At 43.0% G+C, this 18,237-nt stretch overlaps 1 protein-coding gene across 1 annotated transcript in view; it reads right to left on the bottom strand.

Annotated features, from left to right (window-relative positions):
• Positions 1-592: 592 nt before the first annotated feature.
• Positions 593-18,237, bottom strand: part of MGST2 (microsomal glutathione S-transferase 2) — a 39,814-nt gene continuing 22,169 nt past the window's right edge. The window contains exons 3-5 of the mRNA XM_085641360.1: positions 16,191-16,261; positions 12,316-12,397; positions 593-1,604 (exon numbers count right to left, since the gene is read on the bottom strand). Coding sequence (XP_085497486.1) covers positions 1,472-1,604; positions 12,316-12,397; positions 16,191-16,261 — 286 coding nt within the window. The 3' untranslated portion in view covers positions 593-1,471. The remainder of the gene's footprint in view (positions 1,605-12,315; positions 12,398-16,190; positions 16,262-18,237) is intronic.

Raw genomic sequence — 18,237 nt, 5'->3', positions numbered from 1 at the left:
AGGAGTGTGCATGACATACAGCCTGAAATACTAGCCACGCCATCCGCGGTTTATTCTAGCTATCTGGTTGCATTGAGATTAAAGAAAAACTCACCTACGTTTAATATTGACCCAAGGCTGCCTGATGGAGTCTCCATTACGGCACGTTGAATCCTCTAGTTAACAGGAGATGGCAGAAGAAAATAAACTGGACACCAGATGTAGCAACAAACCACTAAGTGTAGATCTTAAAACAAGCTGACCATTGAGTAAAGGACATACCTACTTCAAATCAAGAGATTTTTCAAAATAACAGCCAAGACCCAGACCGATAAATGAGTTGAGGAATGAAAGAGGTAATGGTGGGACAGCTGCCGCATTTTTGGCAGATATCCCATTATCTCCCACCTCTAAAACATCCCCTATATCTTTTAATGACTCCTCTTCAAGCCAGATTGCAGTTCAAGACTATTATATGTTGTCTCTCACTCTACATCGTTTTCTTTTCATGCAATTGAGTTATTACAATTGTTACCTTCCCCCACCTCATTTCTCCGATATCTTTGTTTTTTATATAAATAAATAAAAAAGACCAGAAGCTGAACACTATAAGGCAGGTATCATGAAACATTTATTTTTCATTCTCCCATGTGCTCTGCAGCACTGATTCTTACAAAAACACAACAAACCAACAGCACAAATGTTGAGTATGGTATTGATGGAAAATTATAAAAACAGATGATCGGGGAATATTTTTTGTACCAAAAATACACGTATTTCTCTAAAAATATAGTGTGGGTGTTTAGGTTTAGCTTGCATAGGGGCATATCAACAACAACCGGCGATAATTATTGCCAAGCGCACTTAGCGCTAGGATAATTATCACCGGCTAATGTGGATTTTTATTGCTGAGATAGCGTGCTATTAGAAACGCTGATCTCAAAAGCGATAAAAATCCTAGCGCTAACTGCCTAACGTGAGATTATCGCTGGAAACCCGGCGATAATCTCACAAAGTTTGGTGATAGCTTGCTGATAGGGCCTCACAAACTTAGCCATGATATCCTATGGAAGGTGGATATCATGGCTAAGTCAGTCCTGAAGCAGGCGTAAGGAAAGTAGCGATAACAGGGGTTCTCGCTACTTTTCTTGCCGCTATGCTTCATAGCGTGGGGCTTGATGCTTAGCGACATTTCTCCTGTCATGTCAGGTCAGGAACGCCCTCTTTACATCTCATTAGAGATGCAAAGCTGGGCGTTAGGAATCCCGACGCTAAAGCAAGGTTTCACGCGTTAGCGTGGCCTTGCTAATCAAGCGAAAACGTCCGCAAAAGCGGCAATCATTTTCTATTGCCTCGTTGTTGATATGCCCCTTAGTGTTTAAAAAGTAAACAGTGGCACGTTATGCCGAGACGCAGTTTTTAGCTTTCATTCCAGTGCGAGGTTCCTTTTTTCTCCAACGTGCTCCAGGTTTTAAAAGTTGCAGACCAGACTTCAAAACATCCGACGTATTTTCTTCAGCATGTTGATGTCAAGGTACTTGTCAAGAAAGCCATTAGTAATCCCAGCTGAGGCCATGATATTTAGACAGAACAACGCTGCCAAACTCATGTAGAAGCCGGAAATCCTAAAAAAAAGGGAAATGGAAGCAATGTATCAGCCGCGTCAAAGATAACACATGCAACCGGGACTTCACAACAACTGGTCACTGTGGCATGCTTCTCGTTTTGTATGATTACCTAAATATCCCTCTACCAATCATACATTTCACCACTTGCATCTTAGATACTCAAATACTTAATAACTTCAACAAACTCTGGCCACCAGAGTTACCCACAGCCCCCCTTCACAGGATTAACTCTACCTTAGATCTAGGTAAGTCTAAATATTTTAGGATTTGATTCACCTTTGCCAACTTTTCATGACCCAGCAATGAGTGGTCTTATTAAGTGGTCCTCTGCGGATTTTACTTTCATAGCTGAACTACGGATGTGCAAGCCATACAGCCTGAAATGGCATACCTCTCCAAAATTCCTTCCTTTCTCTCCGACTATGGCTTTGCCTACTTGTAATCTAATAAAGTGGAAACCATAAACCTATTCCTTGCATTCCATTCCATGCTTCCTCCGCCCAAAACGTCACCATCCCTCCCCTTAGACAACCCAGAACCACTCTAACGACCAAACCATCAACACCCACATACCATTGATGATTCGCAGGTGGTCCCATAAATCCAAGACATGAAACCTTGGGTTAGAATGAATTTTCAAACTTAAAAGACAAATTGCTCGATTCACAAAGAATACTTTTAAATCTACACCCATATACATACTCATATGCACCTGTAGATTTACATGTTTTGGGACTTCACAAATACCCACTTCACAAATTCCCACTAATATGTGTGGAAAACTACGGCAGTCGCAGGTTTTCAGGCATACTAATGGGAATGTCATGTGATACTTTCTTTAGATGTTATTTCCCTAATGCAAAGTTGTATGCACAAAAGACATCCATATTCGTAAAAGGCAGTCCGCTGTGGAAAGGCACTTTTTTTTTTTAGCTGGACGGTTTCCTTGGATGGTGGCTGAGTGTGATTGTTCACAAACACTGACATTGAATTGTGTTGTGTGCAGAATTTGACTAGAGGTTAATTTTCCGACCAAGCTGTAATGGACTTGCATTTCCAATGTATACCAAAATTGATGGCTCTTAATCTAGGAATACAGTCCACTTAAGATGTTTGTTTTTCATAAACAAATGCTTTAAATGTTGTTTTGCCACCATTAATAGTGTGAAAAAGTGTCTAGGTCTTTCATTAAAAAAATATGTCGGGTTAGCGCCGCTTCTGTATACGTCTGGCCTTACGTTTTGAACTTTGGTTGCTTTGGCGATGACATCCACACCTTATAAATGTCCTTGTTACATATAATTTGTTGATTGCACTGTATTTCAGCTATATACCACGGGCAGGTGGCCAGATATCAAAAGTTGTTTTTAAACCACTGGGAAACTCAACCATCTTAAAGCATGTATTTATCTCACACCAGTGGTATATTTTAAATCGAGGGAAGGGGACATGTACTGCACACAATATTGCATCCACTTTGACAATGGTTAGTGTTTCCAACTAGATATAAATATACACTCTGCTACGTAGCTCATGTCTGCACATGTTTCAATAAACTTTAATTTGCATTAAGTCAGAGTAAGTTTCTGTTATGAACTAATATTCAATACAGGACTCCTACGGGTGTTCTTAATACCCAATAACCAGCTTCGGGTTCTAGGATTCTAACTCGGTCCCATTGCGCATATAATGGCATTCGGCACATGTATGACCAGTGCTAGATTGCCGACAGCCCCTAACCATTATTGAGCACTGAGATTTTTTTATTGTAATAGTGGTTCCCACAACCCATGGTTGATGTGTTCTCATTATACCAAGAATACTTTCTTCTCTCAGGGTTTTTTTTAGACAGCTCACAATCCTCAGCAGTGTTGCTCTCGCAAGGAGTCTATTGCCATTTGGAAACATTCTGACATTCCATAATTGAGGTCTAGATTTGTCCTTGTTCTTTGAGACAGGTTACTGACCATAAGCCTGAATCTCAGGAGTTGGCTGGAAGAACACACTTAATAACTCTAACCCAACCACTCTCCTTCAGAGTTGTCTACCCACAATATCTGATCCCTCTGTGCCTTACGCCTCTTCTTCCCCCAATTCTGTGTCCCCATCTATACCTAGTCACCGCACCGTTCTCTCCAACCACACGGTGGATGTGTATATATAACCCACACCCTTAATTAGGACAACCCTGTTATTCCTCACGTGGGATAAGGTATGTCCGACTTGAGTTCTGCTCCTCCTATCTCACTCCTTCCGTCAAATCTCACGTCAGCTTTGTCACCCACTGCATGCTCCAACATCAGGGGGGCTGGGCACTACACCAGCACAAACAACCAAGATGACATTGCTATTCTACCCCTAAACTCAGGTTCTACCGACTACCCCTAGACACGGGTTCTACCAGCTCGAGGGCTTTGGATTTAGCTGCTGTCTCCAGTCCCTCAACCCGTAACCCACACACACCTTATTCCTCCTATTGTGCTTCCCCTATTGCCTCTGTTAAATCCACCTTACTCGCTTCTAATCCCAGTCCAGCATCTGCTCAGCTCCCCCTTGCACCTAATCTTAAACTCCGTCATGCTAACCCTCGTGCCTTGGGGGACGGCGAGACAATTCTCAAGCAGGTCTCTATCTCTCCTTGTAACTATGGTAAGGGACTTAATCTACCCTCTAATACCCCTCTCACATTTGGGTTAGACCCATCGGCTCATTCTGGATCAACGGAAGAGGGCATTACCCTGCCCTGCCTTGAGAAGATTGCTGACCTCAAGCAGGATCTCCTTGCTGTCAAAGATCATGCAGACTCTACTATAGTTCTCCATGAAGATGGAGAAGCTCTGGAATACACCCCCCTCCCAGTAGACCGATAAATACAATCAATAGAAAATGTTCTACGCTGTTAACGATCAATCCTCTTTCCACTCCCTTCTTAGCTCCAGCTGGCGTTCTAGGCCTCTACCTAGCTATCATTCTAGAACCTGTAGACTCCAGCCTCGGCTATCGGATGAGGACATTCTCGCACAGTGGCTCGAGGAATTTCTCCTCCTCTTACTCTACTCTCAACATCTCTACCATCTCCTCGGACCCTGACAGGGAACCGAGTGTCAACCACAGATCGGTTAACATGGAAAACCTACTTCAAATAACTACCTCTCATCATGAAGTGATCACTACCAACCATCACATCAAATCGATGCTTCTCAACTGTAGATCGGCTGTAAAACATGCAGCTGATATTTCAGAACTCATCATTTCGCAAGACTTGCACTTACTGATTCTCATTGAAACCTGGCTCAATGTTGCCTCCTCCCCGGTTCTCGACATTTTAATCCCCCCTGATTACGCCATTATCAGACGCAATCAACTTATTAAAACAGGGGGGGGGGGGCATTGCATGCATTCATCGCTCCAACCTCACCGTAAACCAATCGCAATGCGCTGTGGTGTCGTCCTGTGAGCAACTGGTCTCCGAAATTTGGAATAAGGGCAAGAAGACCTGTGTGCTTCACTCGATTTATCATCCACCGGGTAATAATCTGATCTTCATGGAGCAAATCATGGAGGTTATTAGCTCGAACTCAGACCAACTCTGCCATATTTTCCTTGGAGACTTTAACCTACACTGGAATTACACAGATGATCCTTTAGTCTGCTCCTTTAAGGATTTCCTCTCGGATCTTAACTACTCACAGGTCTGTAAGGGTCCTACCCACAACAAAGGAGCCACTCTCAACCTTATCATTGCCAAAGACAATAGCATACAACTGGGCGACATCCTACCCTGTGACTTGTCGGATCATCATCAAATTTCCTTCTACATCTTAGAACATTCTTGTGTAGACAGGGCCAACCTCTTAAAGCTAAACAACTGACTCGCAATATGAGAGGCCTCAACATCAATATTTTAACATCAATCATCAATAGATTTCAGCCCGCTCCCAACATGACCACCCTGACGATCTCTCTGATCACTACATTAACACTATGGCTAACATTCTTGATACTATTGCACGAAGCAACTCAAAAGGATTGCAGTCAAACAATGCAAACCTTGGTTTAATGGTGCCCTAAATGATGAGCGATGCAATCTTAGACTCTCGGAGAGGCTTTGGAGAAATACGCCCTCCACCACTAGTCTCACTAAGCTAAGGAAGGTGAGACGTACCTATAACAAATATATCCGCATTGCTAAAACAGACCACTTCAGGGCTCAGCTTGATGGCACTAAAAATAGACCCAAGAAGTTCTTTGAAATCATCAAGCAACAAGCTAAACACTCTCCCAATCCGATCTCGACTCACATCTCCTTGCTCCCTAGTGGGGAGGATTTCACATTTCACTGGAATGACTACCTTCCACCCCTATTTTGAGGCCTCTGAACCTCACCGCATCATCAGCTGAGTTGGCTGAACCCTCAGCAATATCCTCGCCCATTGGTTGTTCTCTCAAAAATGAGGCATCTTGGAATACTTTTCTCCTTCCAGATGTCTCGGAGCTTCTACACAACATGGCGTCCCTTAAACCCTCTAACCATTTCTGGAATCCTCTACCTGCTAAGTATTTCAAAGATCTCAATTGAACCATTCTCCCTCTGTGGTCCAGGGTCATTCATGAATCTCTCATACAGGGAAGGATCCCTGATTGCCTAAAGGCGAGGCAAGTTACTCCCAGTCCCAAGAAGTCCAACTCGGATTTATCTGATCCTAACAGTTTCCGACCTATCACCAGCATCATGACTCTAGCTAAATGCACGAAAAATGCATCCACCCGTAGCTATGCAACCACATGGAGAAATATCAACTCCTTGACCCTTACCAGTCGGGTTTCAGAATAGGGCACAGTGCTGAAATGGCACTAACTCACATTGTGGATGATGCTTTGAGATCCATTGATCATAATGTCCCTTGACTCCTGATCCTTTTTGTCCTGTCCTCCGCATTTGATACCATCAAACATGAAAACCGGATTGCTCTTCTTCAACATAGGATGGGTCTTACTGGCACGCACCTAAATTGGCTTGCCTTCTTTCCTCCATAACCGCACACAAAGAATTAAAGTTAACCACTCCCTTGCAACCAGTACCTCAGTTACGATCGGAGTTCCGCCAGGATCCACACTCTCACCCACTCTTTTAAACTATTTTATGGAAACACTTACCATCATTCTGAACCATGCTAACATTCAGTACCACATGTATGAGGATGAAACGCAACTGTACTTGAATATCTCCTCTCAAGAGGACATAAAATCTCTAAATGCTGCACTTGCACAAACCCAACAATGGTTAGCCCAGAACCATCTTCTGTTAAACACTCTCAAAACTGAATTCCTATTGATTGCCCCATCCCCACCCAACCACTCTGCTCCTACCCTGGACTGGCTTAAATAACTCACTGCTCTTAAGTGCACCCCTCATGTGGTAAACTCTGCTAAATCTTTAGGCATCACCATGGACAAACACCTACATATGCAAGCGCACATCAGTGCAACTATTAGGGGAGCCAACTTTTAACTCAACACCCTTAAAAAAATCAAGCCTTTCCTCCCCCCCGAAGGCATCAGGCCAGCTGTACAATCCCTGGTTATCTCAAGACTGGAATATGGATTGGTGAACCTTGCTGGACTTCCCAAAGTTAGCTTGGCCCCGTTTAGAGCTACTTTAAACGCATCAGCCAGGCTCATGTCGGGCTCCAGAAAGCATGACCACATCTCCCCCGACCTTTTGCAACTAAATTGGCTATCTATCGAAGCTAGGATACGTTTCAAGATAGCCTGCTTGACGCATAAAGCCATACATTACAACACCCCGGTCTACTTGGCAAATAAGCGTGAACTTTCAGGCTCAGGCTGGAACTTAAGAAGTACATCCTCCCTACTTTTGAAACCTCCCACATTCAAAAAGAAAAGATCTTACAATCGTACTTTCACCGGTCTTGCTCCAAGAATCTGGAACGCCCTGCCTCCCGAAATCAGATCCAATCCTTCCACTGCATCCTTCAAGAAACTTGTTAAACGACTATTCTTGAATAAATGCTTTGTCTATACATTTGATTGTTATTGTTCTCCGTTGCTGCGATTTATTGTCTGCTTGTCTATTAAATTGTTAACGTGCTCTAGGGCACTTCTGATAAAGTTCTGGTTGAGTCAACTCCCCAACCCCTGACCGGGTTGGTTTCCCCCTTTTGAATGTATGACTTCGCTACACCCTCTGTAACATTGTGTTCTGGTTACTCATGCTTTCGCCACTTCTATACAGCGCTCTGATACCAGTTAGGGTCTTGTTCGCGCTTTTTAAATAAATGCATAAAATACGTTTACACTCATAGTAGGCCTATCAATGAAACTTGTGTAAATTTCCAAATATCACAGAATTTGAAAAGAATTCCAAGACACCTCCTAGGAATTTGCTCCTATTGCAGATTATCTGCAGTAATTATACAATTCCTTGCTATGGAAATGTGATTACATACGTATGTATACATTTACACAGTGTTCATTCATGCAGAATGAAATGCTAAATCGCACCTGCACTTTTGAACTTGTTTTTATAGGAGGAAAATATTTTGTTTTTCAGGGAAAATCCCCTACCCCTTCTGCCTTTCTCTACTTTCCCACTGCATAAATGCATTTCCTCTGGTCTCCGACGTGAATACATTTAAGAGCATATTAGGAGTATGAAATTACCTGCAAGTTTTTGTGCAAACCAACACATTTGGGGGTGTTCAGCTGCAGTGCTTTGGAAGATGTCACCAGAGACCCCTACCTGCATTTGTAACAAGATTTATTCACATCTACTATTAGACTATACGAGTCTAGTACTACCTGTGCGTAAATCCCCTTTACAAGTTTAAAATCCCATGTTGTGAATACCAAACTTGCCTTATCCTTGTAAATCAAGTCAGTTAGGCGTCTACGTTGAACCTAGGTGCATAAATGACGTTGTGACATGGGGTGCATAGTGTAATTCACACTGACAGAACGTAAATAAAAGCAATGCAGGAATGGAGTGCAAAACAGTCATACCATGGTTGTTCTAACTTTATTTATGCTGGGGCAGGGCCAGCCCCATAGAATCATTAAAAAACTACCTCCAGGGACACATGCAGTGGCGCCCGAGCACGTAGCGGCCCAGATTTCCTAAAGGTTTGCGACTGCTTAACACAAAGCATCAACAAATGACACAAATAGCAGAGATGGATCAATTATTACTCATAAAAGCTATTTTGCGCTGAAAGTTGATCCCTGTGCTGGACCCGAGCCATCTCCCTGTCAATGTATGCATAAGGGGCAGGAACGCACCAACTGTAACATGGTACGATGCATTCCTTTCCATGCATTGGCGCACTCTTGGCTGCCTAGCACCAACAGAGGCACCCTTGCAACCCTTTCCATGCATTCCTTTCATCAGCAGGGCTGTCAATTACATTCCTCATGTATACCGGCCAACTTCACTGTTTGTACAAAACTCCACAGAAAGAGTCTGCTTTGCTTGTTGATAAAATAGCTGAAAGTAAGGTTAAATGCCCCAAACCGCAAGCTGTCAGCTGATAGAGCTACTGATGGGGCTTTTAGGGCGTTTGAATTCCTTCAGGTTGCACTTGTACAAGTTCAGTTGTAGTATTCGGTCTCTTGTATATTTTCTGGTAATCTTCCTTTTTAATCTCCTCTCATGTTCCTGCAGAAGCCTTTTCTTTATGCTTTGCTCTTTCCGCTCATTGCCATTGTGATAAATGACGATGCAGGATAGCCAGTAGTAAAGGTGAAACAGGATACAGTTTATTCTCAAGATAAGAGTCTCAAGTTACAAGTAAAGATGGTAATAAGGAAGCAGGACGGCCCCACCGGATGCAGCATCCTTGCTGTTCAGCCCACGCATTCCAACTGTCCCGCTCTCAAAACATGAACACATAAGCATTCTATTACCCCACAGTCACAATGGCTGAGCAGCACAGGACATATAACTAAGAAGAGAATGCATGGCAAAGACATGAAGATACCACACACACATTAACACAGCCACATGAACCCAGTATTCTTTGAATGCTTACCGGGCGGTGACTTTGGGTGGAGAAGCAGAAAGGCCTCAGTCGTTCTTGTGGACTTTGCAGAAGGAAGGGACTGATGAAAGATGCCACCCCTTCCTCTCATTGGCTGACCTGGTCATGGGTAAACCAATGAGAAGAGGACCTTCCCTAACTCTTCACAGAGTGGGATGGGGTGATTGAGATTTGCTGACCCCACCTTATTTTGCAATGCGGTGTCACTGATAAACAGTCCGCTCTGGCCACTTCAGGGTTTAAAATTGAAATGCCCAGGTCTGAGTCTATCAGTGAGGCTCCCTCTCATCATAAGGGCGAGGGTTCCACAAGAATTTGCTTGGCTGATGAGGTAATTCCCTCAAGGCTGTAAAATCTAAAGCCTGGCAAACTTTTGGCTCAGGCTGCCAGGCACCTGCGCATTAGTGCATTTGAAGCGCATGGCTGTCTGACCAAGACATGATGAGTTTCTGTTATTCTGACATATGCTCAGCCTGGTAGATACTCATCATTCTTGGAAAAGGGAACAGGGGGCCTCTCAGCCCTCAATGACGAGCCGTGCCTTCCATAATGAGTTGAATGGCACACAGTATTCTGCCAATGGCTTGTATTGGGTAAAACCACAGCGCGGCATGCTCCAGGATGTTGATTTACTAAGTCATTCTTGTGTTGATAATGTGTCCGAAAACAATGTGATCTTCTAAAATTGTCACCCTTCTCATATTACAAGGAAGCCCTACAGCGAGTGCTTATAACCTGGAAGCTGTCAAAACACTCTTTAGATAGAGCGCTTCAAACAGTGTTCCTTCAGGGAGATGCATATGATTTTGTTACATTAGGAGTTGAAAGCAGTAAATTTATGATGAACTTTAAGAGACACCCAGAACAGAGACAAAATTACCATGGCCAAGCCTTACATTTCGGCTCAAGACATTAAATGCAAACAAAAAGTTCCTCCTCAGCTCACCATTTGTTCAGTTGCCAAAATGGTCTAATTTAGAGCTCTGTGCCTCCGGCTATCACTTTTGGCACCCTGCACTTCTCTGTCGTTGCTATGCATTTCTGAGCAGTAGTCTAAAGATGGTGAGAACCGGAGTGGCTGTTCAGCACCTTTGACATGATGTTGGCGAACGCTTGCAGCATCGCCTAGAGCATCAGCTGTTTAGAATGGCTGTAAACCAACTTAAACACCTCACTTTGGACTTTTTAGCCTTACTGTCATGAGGTCATAGTTTGCACAAGCAAAAAGTAATAAGATCAAATGGTGTTTTTAAAGTTATTTTGTGAAGTGTTCTTATGACGTAGAATTGTAGCTGTAGCTTTTGGACAGCTGCTAGGCGATCAGACGGGAGTATTTCGCCCAGCTGTGATCCAGTAATGTGACTCGGAGGAAGCATTTTGTGTGGAAGGAATAAAACATTTTTCAGCTTGCGAATATTACCCTGTCTTGTATAATACTTAAGAGGATTTCCCAATACTGCTGCAAGTCGATTAACTGCATCGGTCTGAAATACAATTTTAAGCACTTCATTCTCTTTAACATTTGCATATCTTAACTCCGTATTTATCGGATGAAAAGTTTGTCCACCCAAAAGTTTTCATTTATTGATCTTAAGGAGAACAAGGGAGGTCGGCCGGGTTGGCGCGCAGTGCACGCGCGCGCATGGCGGCGTGCTTTCACTTTAAACTGCGTTTAAGGTGAAAGCACACCGTGAAAGCACGCGTGTTTAACAAGATGGCGGCGGACTGTCCACTGTCCTTACATGCACGCGCATGCAGTTAGGTATGGACAAATGGCAAGAGCAGCCATCTTTGTCCATCCCTGCGCGTGCATGTAAGGCTATGGTTTTACCAACCTTATAAGAAGGAAACATTGAATTCAAAATCCAAGAATTCGAATTTCTGTCTTGCAGGTTAAATGCTGCTATTACCACAGTTGGTCTTGTGACCTGTACTCCGGGATCTCTGGAACAAACCTGTTAATCCACTGAGACGTCCCTCACGGTGCAAACTTGTAAGCTACTGGACCCTACAACAGGAACATTCATCCTCTAAACTAGTCTCATCATTCAAACGTGTGACTAGAAATTACACACCATTCCATGGAGCAAATGCCTCAACCACCTGGGCTTTCTTAATTGTATTATACTCGGAGGCTTGCAGAATACAGCTAGAAGTCTACAGCAGGTGTCCTACCTCCCGTAGCTCGTCTAATAGGATTGTTTCTGACAGCTAAGTGAATCCGAGGAGCAGAACCATCTCATTTTCCAGGGTGTCAAGCAGTCTTTGTAAAAAAGGATGCTTAGCTATTCGCCATCTACTCGCGGATAGAAAGAGTGTCTTAGACTCTGCTCCTTATGACATCAACATACATGCCTCCAACCTCTTTGGCCCCACCCCCTCACCTGTGGGTTCCCAGAGTAATTATTTTCCATTTCTACCTCTGAGCAGAAATAAAGAAAATCACTACCACATTGGCATTTCTTCGAGGTCAGTCAATAATTGGGATTTTTTTCCCACCATTTTTCTCGGATATGGAATAGCCACCAGTGACATTTGCGGGAGACTAGGCCTCCCCGATCATATGGACCTTTTTCTGTTTGACGCTTTATGCCATATTCCTGAAAGAAGACAATGGATTTCATAATGAAGATTTTTGGAAGTGAGCTTACCTGCCCTTTGCAGACGCTGCATATCCATAGAAGTATCTGTGACGGGCGAAGATGTAGAACAAGCCAAGAAGAGAGGCCACCTCTGAAACACACAAACAGTGTGGTCTAGGGTAAATCTGTCTATAGTATGTGTGAGTGAACACAGTTACACAGCACACTGAACTTAAAAGATCACGGATTACAAAACATTTGCTGGAGCTATTTGTCTTTGGTGGCAGATTAAGGCAGTGCTTGCTCCAAACATTCTTTGTTTCTGGACTTGGTGATGTGTGACAAGAATGGTTATGCACATTTGACGTGTGGCTTCTGTTATGGTCGTGATGTGTTGTGATTTTATTTTACAACTGCTTAAGTGTTGCATTATTGCACTATGATGGTGTTGTATTGTACTGTATTGGGGTTGTTGAGTTGCGTTCTCACTTTGATTTTTTGGTGTTGTGTCCTGGTATGTTTTAATTGTGGTATTTTGTTTGTGGTTCCGTTCTTTTCTTAACTTTAGATATTTTAATGCATGCTGCTACATTTTAAAGTTCCTGTGATAAGCAACCATTTATCACTGTCGAAGGTAGTACAATAGTGCTGCACAGCTGTTCAATGAATCAAGACACCAGTCAACCCAAAATGGTCGCTTCATGTGATATGGCTCCAGATCTTGGCATTGTTCACGAGTGTCTAGCAGATTCTGACAGGGTTTCAAGGGATTTTGTAAACATTGGACTTTGTATAATGATAGGAGGACCCAAATGCGAGACTGGAACAACCTGGTCTCAAGTATCTTTTACCCTTAAAGGACAGTCTAAAGTGCAGGTTAACAAAATGAAACACACAAAATGTGATGGGAGGCTGCTAAGTCTAACCACTGGCAATAGCTTGGTGTAGCACTCCAACCCATTGTTCTTTTGCACACCATGCCACCTTAGTTTTGACCCAGCCATATGCAAATCAATCCTGACCCTGCTCCAATGGGAACAGTCCAGCTTGAACAGCTAGGCCAGGTCCTACCTAAACTGGAATACAAACATTCTGGGACCTAGTTATGGGCTCATTGGCAGGGTACAGATTGGTTCCAGTGGCACAGTGAGCACGGGACCCATATCTGGTCCAAACTGAGGTGGCATTGTGAGCAAAGGAACAATGGTTTGGAGTGTTACCTTGAGGAATTGCCAGTGGTTAGATTTATTGCAAGCAGCCTCCCGTCACCTTTTGTGTGTTTCCAGACCACAAAAAACAAAAAAAAACCAAAAAAACAGTTGGGGTAACAAACTCACTACGCCACTGGAGTCAAGCTATCCTGGCTGAAGAGAGGTGAAACCCCGAAACCGGTCCTAGGATACTTGATTCCGGTCCAGGGAAGACTTGGCTTGGCAGTTCAGGCTGGACTGTTCCCATGGGGCACAGGGTCAAGACCGATTTGCATAAGACCATGTCTGAACTGGGGTGGCGTGGTGAGCAAAATAATGATGGATTAAACCCAGATCTGTGACTGGGGTGAATGTTTTGCCAATGTGCAACATTCCGTCCATCATCTTATGTGTTTTGCTGTCTGGACCACAAAATCCCATTGCGTTCCTGACCTTTTAACCAAGCATTGGCCAAGCCGATAAGACAGGCTTTGATGTGATGAACAGCATTTGTGCATGCAACACAAGTGAACAGCTTTCATGAATGCCTAATAATTTAGAACATTAAAGACAGACTGATTTACTATGCCAGTGTTTGTTCATTCCCGTTTTCTCCTTTGGTCACTACTTTTTTTCCTTTCTCTCTTGGCTGTCTCTTTCTCACTTTCTCTGTGTCAACGTCTGATGATAAAAATGTGTTTTGGTCCTCAAAAATGAGGGCCAGTGCCTATCGCCTGCAACCACCGGCACAAATTTAAGCTCTAGCTGGAATAAAGTCTCAGCCCAAATGACACCTGATGAATTGAAATCCCAAACATTGACTCTGTTAACTTCCTCAGCCACAGTTTTATTTGCTCCCCTTTCTTCATTTGTTTTTAATTTTATTACATCACACTTTATTTCAGTCTGGGTACTATCACAAAAGTCCAAACATTTTAAACTTGTCTTCTCCCTATCAAGCAGTTGCATCCCTATCAATTGACCTTGTCTGCCTATGCATAATAGTTTGCCTATGCATTATAGTTTGCCTTTACATATCGGACTGTAATTCTGCGTCACCGTGATTGGTCCAACATGTCTACGCCGCAGTGGTGAGTGCTATATTTCCGTTGTGACATGAAACAGCATGTAGTGTTACTAAATTCAGTTTTAAAAAGTAGAGTTTTTCACATCATTGAGCAGTCGTTGTATATCTTAAAAATAGTAGTTTGCTCAAAAGCATGTCAGGCCAAGAGATCAGAACAGTCCTCTTAATTTCCACTTTTCCCTATCAATATTTCGTTATTTTTTACATTTGATTGCCTCGTGATAAAAATGTTCTCATTAGCTATTTTTCTGCAGAGTAGTGTCCTTTGCTGCAACCGTGTTTATATAGAAAGAGTCTCCCACATTTTCAGTGACTGTCCTGATATTGATTGGAGTGTGTGCAAGGAAGGGTCATGAGCTTAGGGCTCTTTTACCCAAGGACAAGGTAGAGTGATGCAGCCATTTGCAATATGTCACTAACATGATTGATAGGGTTTACTATTTTGCACTACTTTTATCAAGAGGAGTCCTCTGAACTTCCTCACTGTGATAACAGCTTGCTCATAGAGCTGTATTCTCTTCAAGCAGACCTAAAAAGAAGAGCTTTGGGCAGAGGTCAGATTCGGCGAGAACTACTGAGATTAGCGTTGCCATACTTTTTTTCCATAATGTAAAGCTGTTGCAATAATTTGCACAAAAAAAAAAAGTGGTACCGAAAGATACTGCGTGTGCAGCATGGGGTCTTGGGGAACAGCCGACCATGGGGCACTCTGCCCCCCGGGAGAGACTGGGGATTGGAGCAGTCCAGCGACTGTGGTGGTTTGGCCTACGAATAGCCCCAAGCTATAAAATCCGGCATTTTGTATACCAGCCACCATTTTATATTGGTAACACAGTGGCTGGTATAAGGTCCCGGTAGTTGTTATACAGCCAGGAAAACGGGTGCCAGCACAGAAGATAATGCAATTCCAGAGACATTTCAGCTTCACCGCAGACGTTATCAAAGAAAGGATGGGGCCGGTGGGAGTTGTTATCATAGGGCAGAAGCCCAGGGGTACTCTCATTGTGCTGAGCAATACGGCTTGTTTGCAAGCCCCTTTGTTCTAACTGTTCTAGAGTATTGTAAAAGTTTGACTATTAGTAATTTTTAAGTGTTTACATGGAAATATTGAAGTGCAGATACTCACTTTTTAGAGGGCCTGTTCGCTCATGTCATTACTCCCTCCATTAACTGTATTGAAACAGTGCTGAGAAGTGCTGGAACTCTCCCCTTCAAATTAAAAAAGTGCAGGTACTCCGTACCGAACAGTACCGGACCATTTAAAAACACTGGTATTTTTCATGCTTACAGTTGCACTTGGCAAGCCATCTCCTCCACTTATCTAATCACCTTCTATTTCCTTCAAGAATGTTGTCTCACCTTTTCAAAAAATTTGCCTACTTCACATGCAAAATTAGGCTGCCATGAGGACCCAGGTCATGTGTGACTCTTTAATTCTGGTCTAGATGTTTTTATAGATCATTTTGGACTCTGGAACTTGTAGTTATTGTTTCTTACATTATAAAGATCTGTAGGTAAATACTTGTGCTCAGAGCTCACTCCACCCACCTTAACCCCTCCAAACCCCCAAAGCTTTGCGTCCAACATCAAACTGCACATTTTTGGCACTTAATCGGCTGGCTTTAAAAGCTTTTATGTGTTCTACAAAATGTAGCTTGTTTCTTTACCTTGACTTAAGAACAATCCAGCAGTCCAAAGGGCAACAAGGAACACGGGGTAAAATTCAACACAGTTTTGTCTGCAGAGAAGCACAGTTGGTAAATTAAAATCAAAAGTAAGTCATATATTATACAAAAACCCCATAAACAAGTACAATACAATTAATTAAAATACAAATCCCATTTCCATCCATTCTCTTTCAAACTTTAAAACAGATTTATTGAAAATGGACACTGTAATGATATTTCCCAGTTGTATTGATTCATTAACATCAATGAGGCAGCAGAAGTGACATCATGTGGCAGGATTACATCACAGGAATTGATCTTTTATCAACTTTGGTCCTACACCACCTTATGAAGCAAACACAACCCTTGAATTGCATTGGGCATTCAAGTGTTTTACTGTTCTGATTAAAAAGTTGGACACTCCGTACAGTTCATTGGATAGGACCAGCTTGAATGTTGACAGACAAGAAGCACCTGAGTTCCCAATCGATCATTACTTTGCACCTAAACACTTGCAACTACAGTAAATAAGAACTGGAGATTGTTAGAATATGGTGTTATGGCAGGTAGGCCAATGACAGACTGGTCGGCCTAGTGATCCCCATTGGTCACTAGTATCTACTCAGCGTATTAATATACTTAATCATGAAATGTAAGCCAAAACGCATTTAAATGGTCTACAGCAGGTGGGAGAATTGGCAGACTTGATGGGCCTGTTGTGCTGGTCTGCAACTGTTGAGGTTGCAGATTTCACTCTACATTTAGAGAATTTCTTAGCACATTCCTTGCACAGTCAAAAGTAAAATTAGTAACAAATGTCCTAGAAAAGATGTGATCTAGATTTCCTCTAACACACGCAACAAATTCGGGAGTTATTTTCAATGCCATGTGGCTTGGCAAAGGGAGGCCAAGAGTCCCCAGGGTCTCAAACCTTTCCTCTAGTGAAAGTTACCAGTGATCTATGAAAATTATCCTGAACTACAGCCTAATGTGAGAAATTGGGTTGTTGGTTGACCGGGATGTGAGCCCTTCTCAAGCAAAAGCAACAGCCACAATTCTTGCCAGGATGAATCACAGAAAGTCACTAAATTAACATGTGCTTAACCCTCTGGTAGCTTGGCACAAAAGCAGTCAGGCTTAACTTATAGGCAATGTGTAAAGTACTTATGTAACACTTAAACAGTAATAAAGTGAAAATAAAACAAGAAAAATCCCACACCTATTTAGAAAAATAGAGTACATTGTAATAAATTATTTAACACCAAAACGACAATAATCCAATTAGTAGAACCAGAGTCATGAATAATTTTAAGAGTTTTAAGAGGAAAATAGCGCCTAAAGGATCGAAGCACCTACCGCAGACATCTAGTAGCGCGAAACTGGGGCAGAGTGGAAAGTTATACCCAACCGTGATGCAGCGCGGTTCATATACATGAAGTGGACTAGGCCCAGTCCCTGCAAAAAGAAAAATGCCTGAGAAGGTAAAGTTCAGACAAGCAAGTTAGCCAAAGGTGTCGAAGAAGAAGACATCATCCCTGGGGAGCTGCTGGATGAGGTCGTAGTGGAGATTATTGTTTGGACTTAGTCTCTTTTTTGGAAGCTGAAGATCTCCAGCAGGATGAAGCTTCAGGCTGTAGCCAATGAGGACTCCACGAGGCTGCACAACCCTTCAGTGAGGAGCCGCTGAACAGGATTTGCTGCTGCTAAGAAGAACATAGCGGGAGCTACCGCAAAGTCATGCGGACCAGCGATACACCATGGATGGTTCGGCGAACAGTAGGTCCTGGTCTCCTCTCAGTTCTCTGAGCACTTTTTGGCAGAACTTTTCCTATGTCCAAGTTTTGGATTTGGGCCATCTTGGCACCTTAGGCCCCACTTCCAAGACTCCTGGACTTGAGGGGCACTACTTGGAGGGTGACAATCTGGTTGGAGCCTTTTCTGTCCCTGAGGCTTTGATCAGAAGGCTAGGCAACTAGCCCTTGGAGTAACTCTGGAAGTCTTAGGTTCAAGCAGGAAAGCAGTCCTCCAGCAGCAGGGATGTCCTCAT

The sequence above is a fragment of the Triturus cristatus genome, chromosome 2_2 (assembly GCF_964204655.1).
Source record: "Triturus cristatus chromosome 2_2, aTriCri1.1, whole genome shotgun sequence".
Classification (NCBI taxonomy): Eukaryota; Metazoa; Chordata; class Amphibia; order Caudata; family Salamandridae; genus Triturus; species Triturus cristatus.
This window is presented reverse-complemented; position numbering and strand designations above follow the sequence as displayed.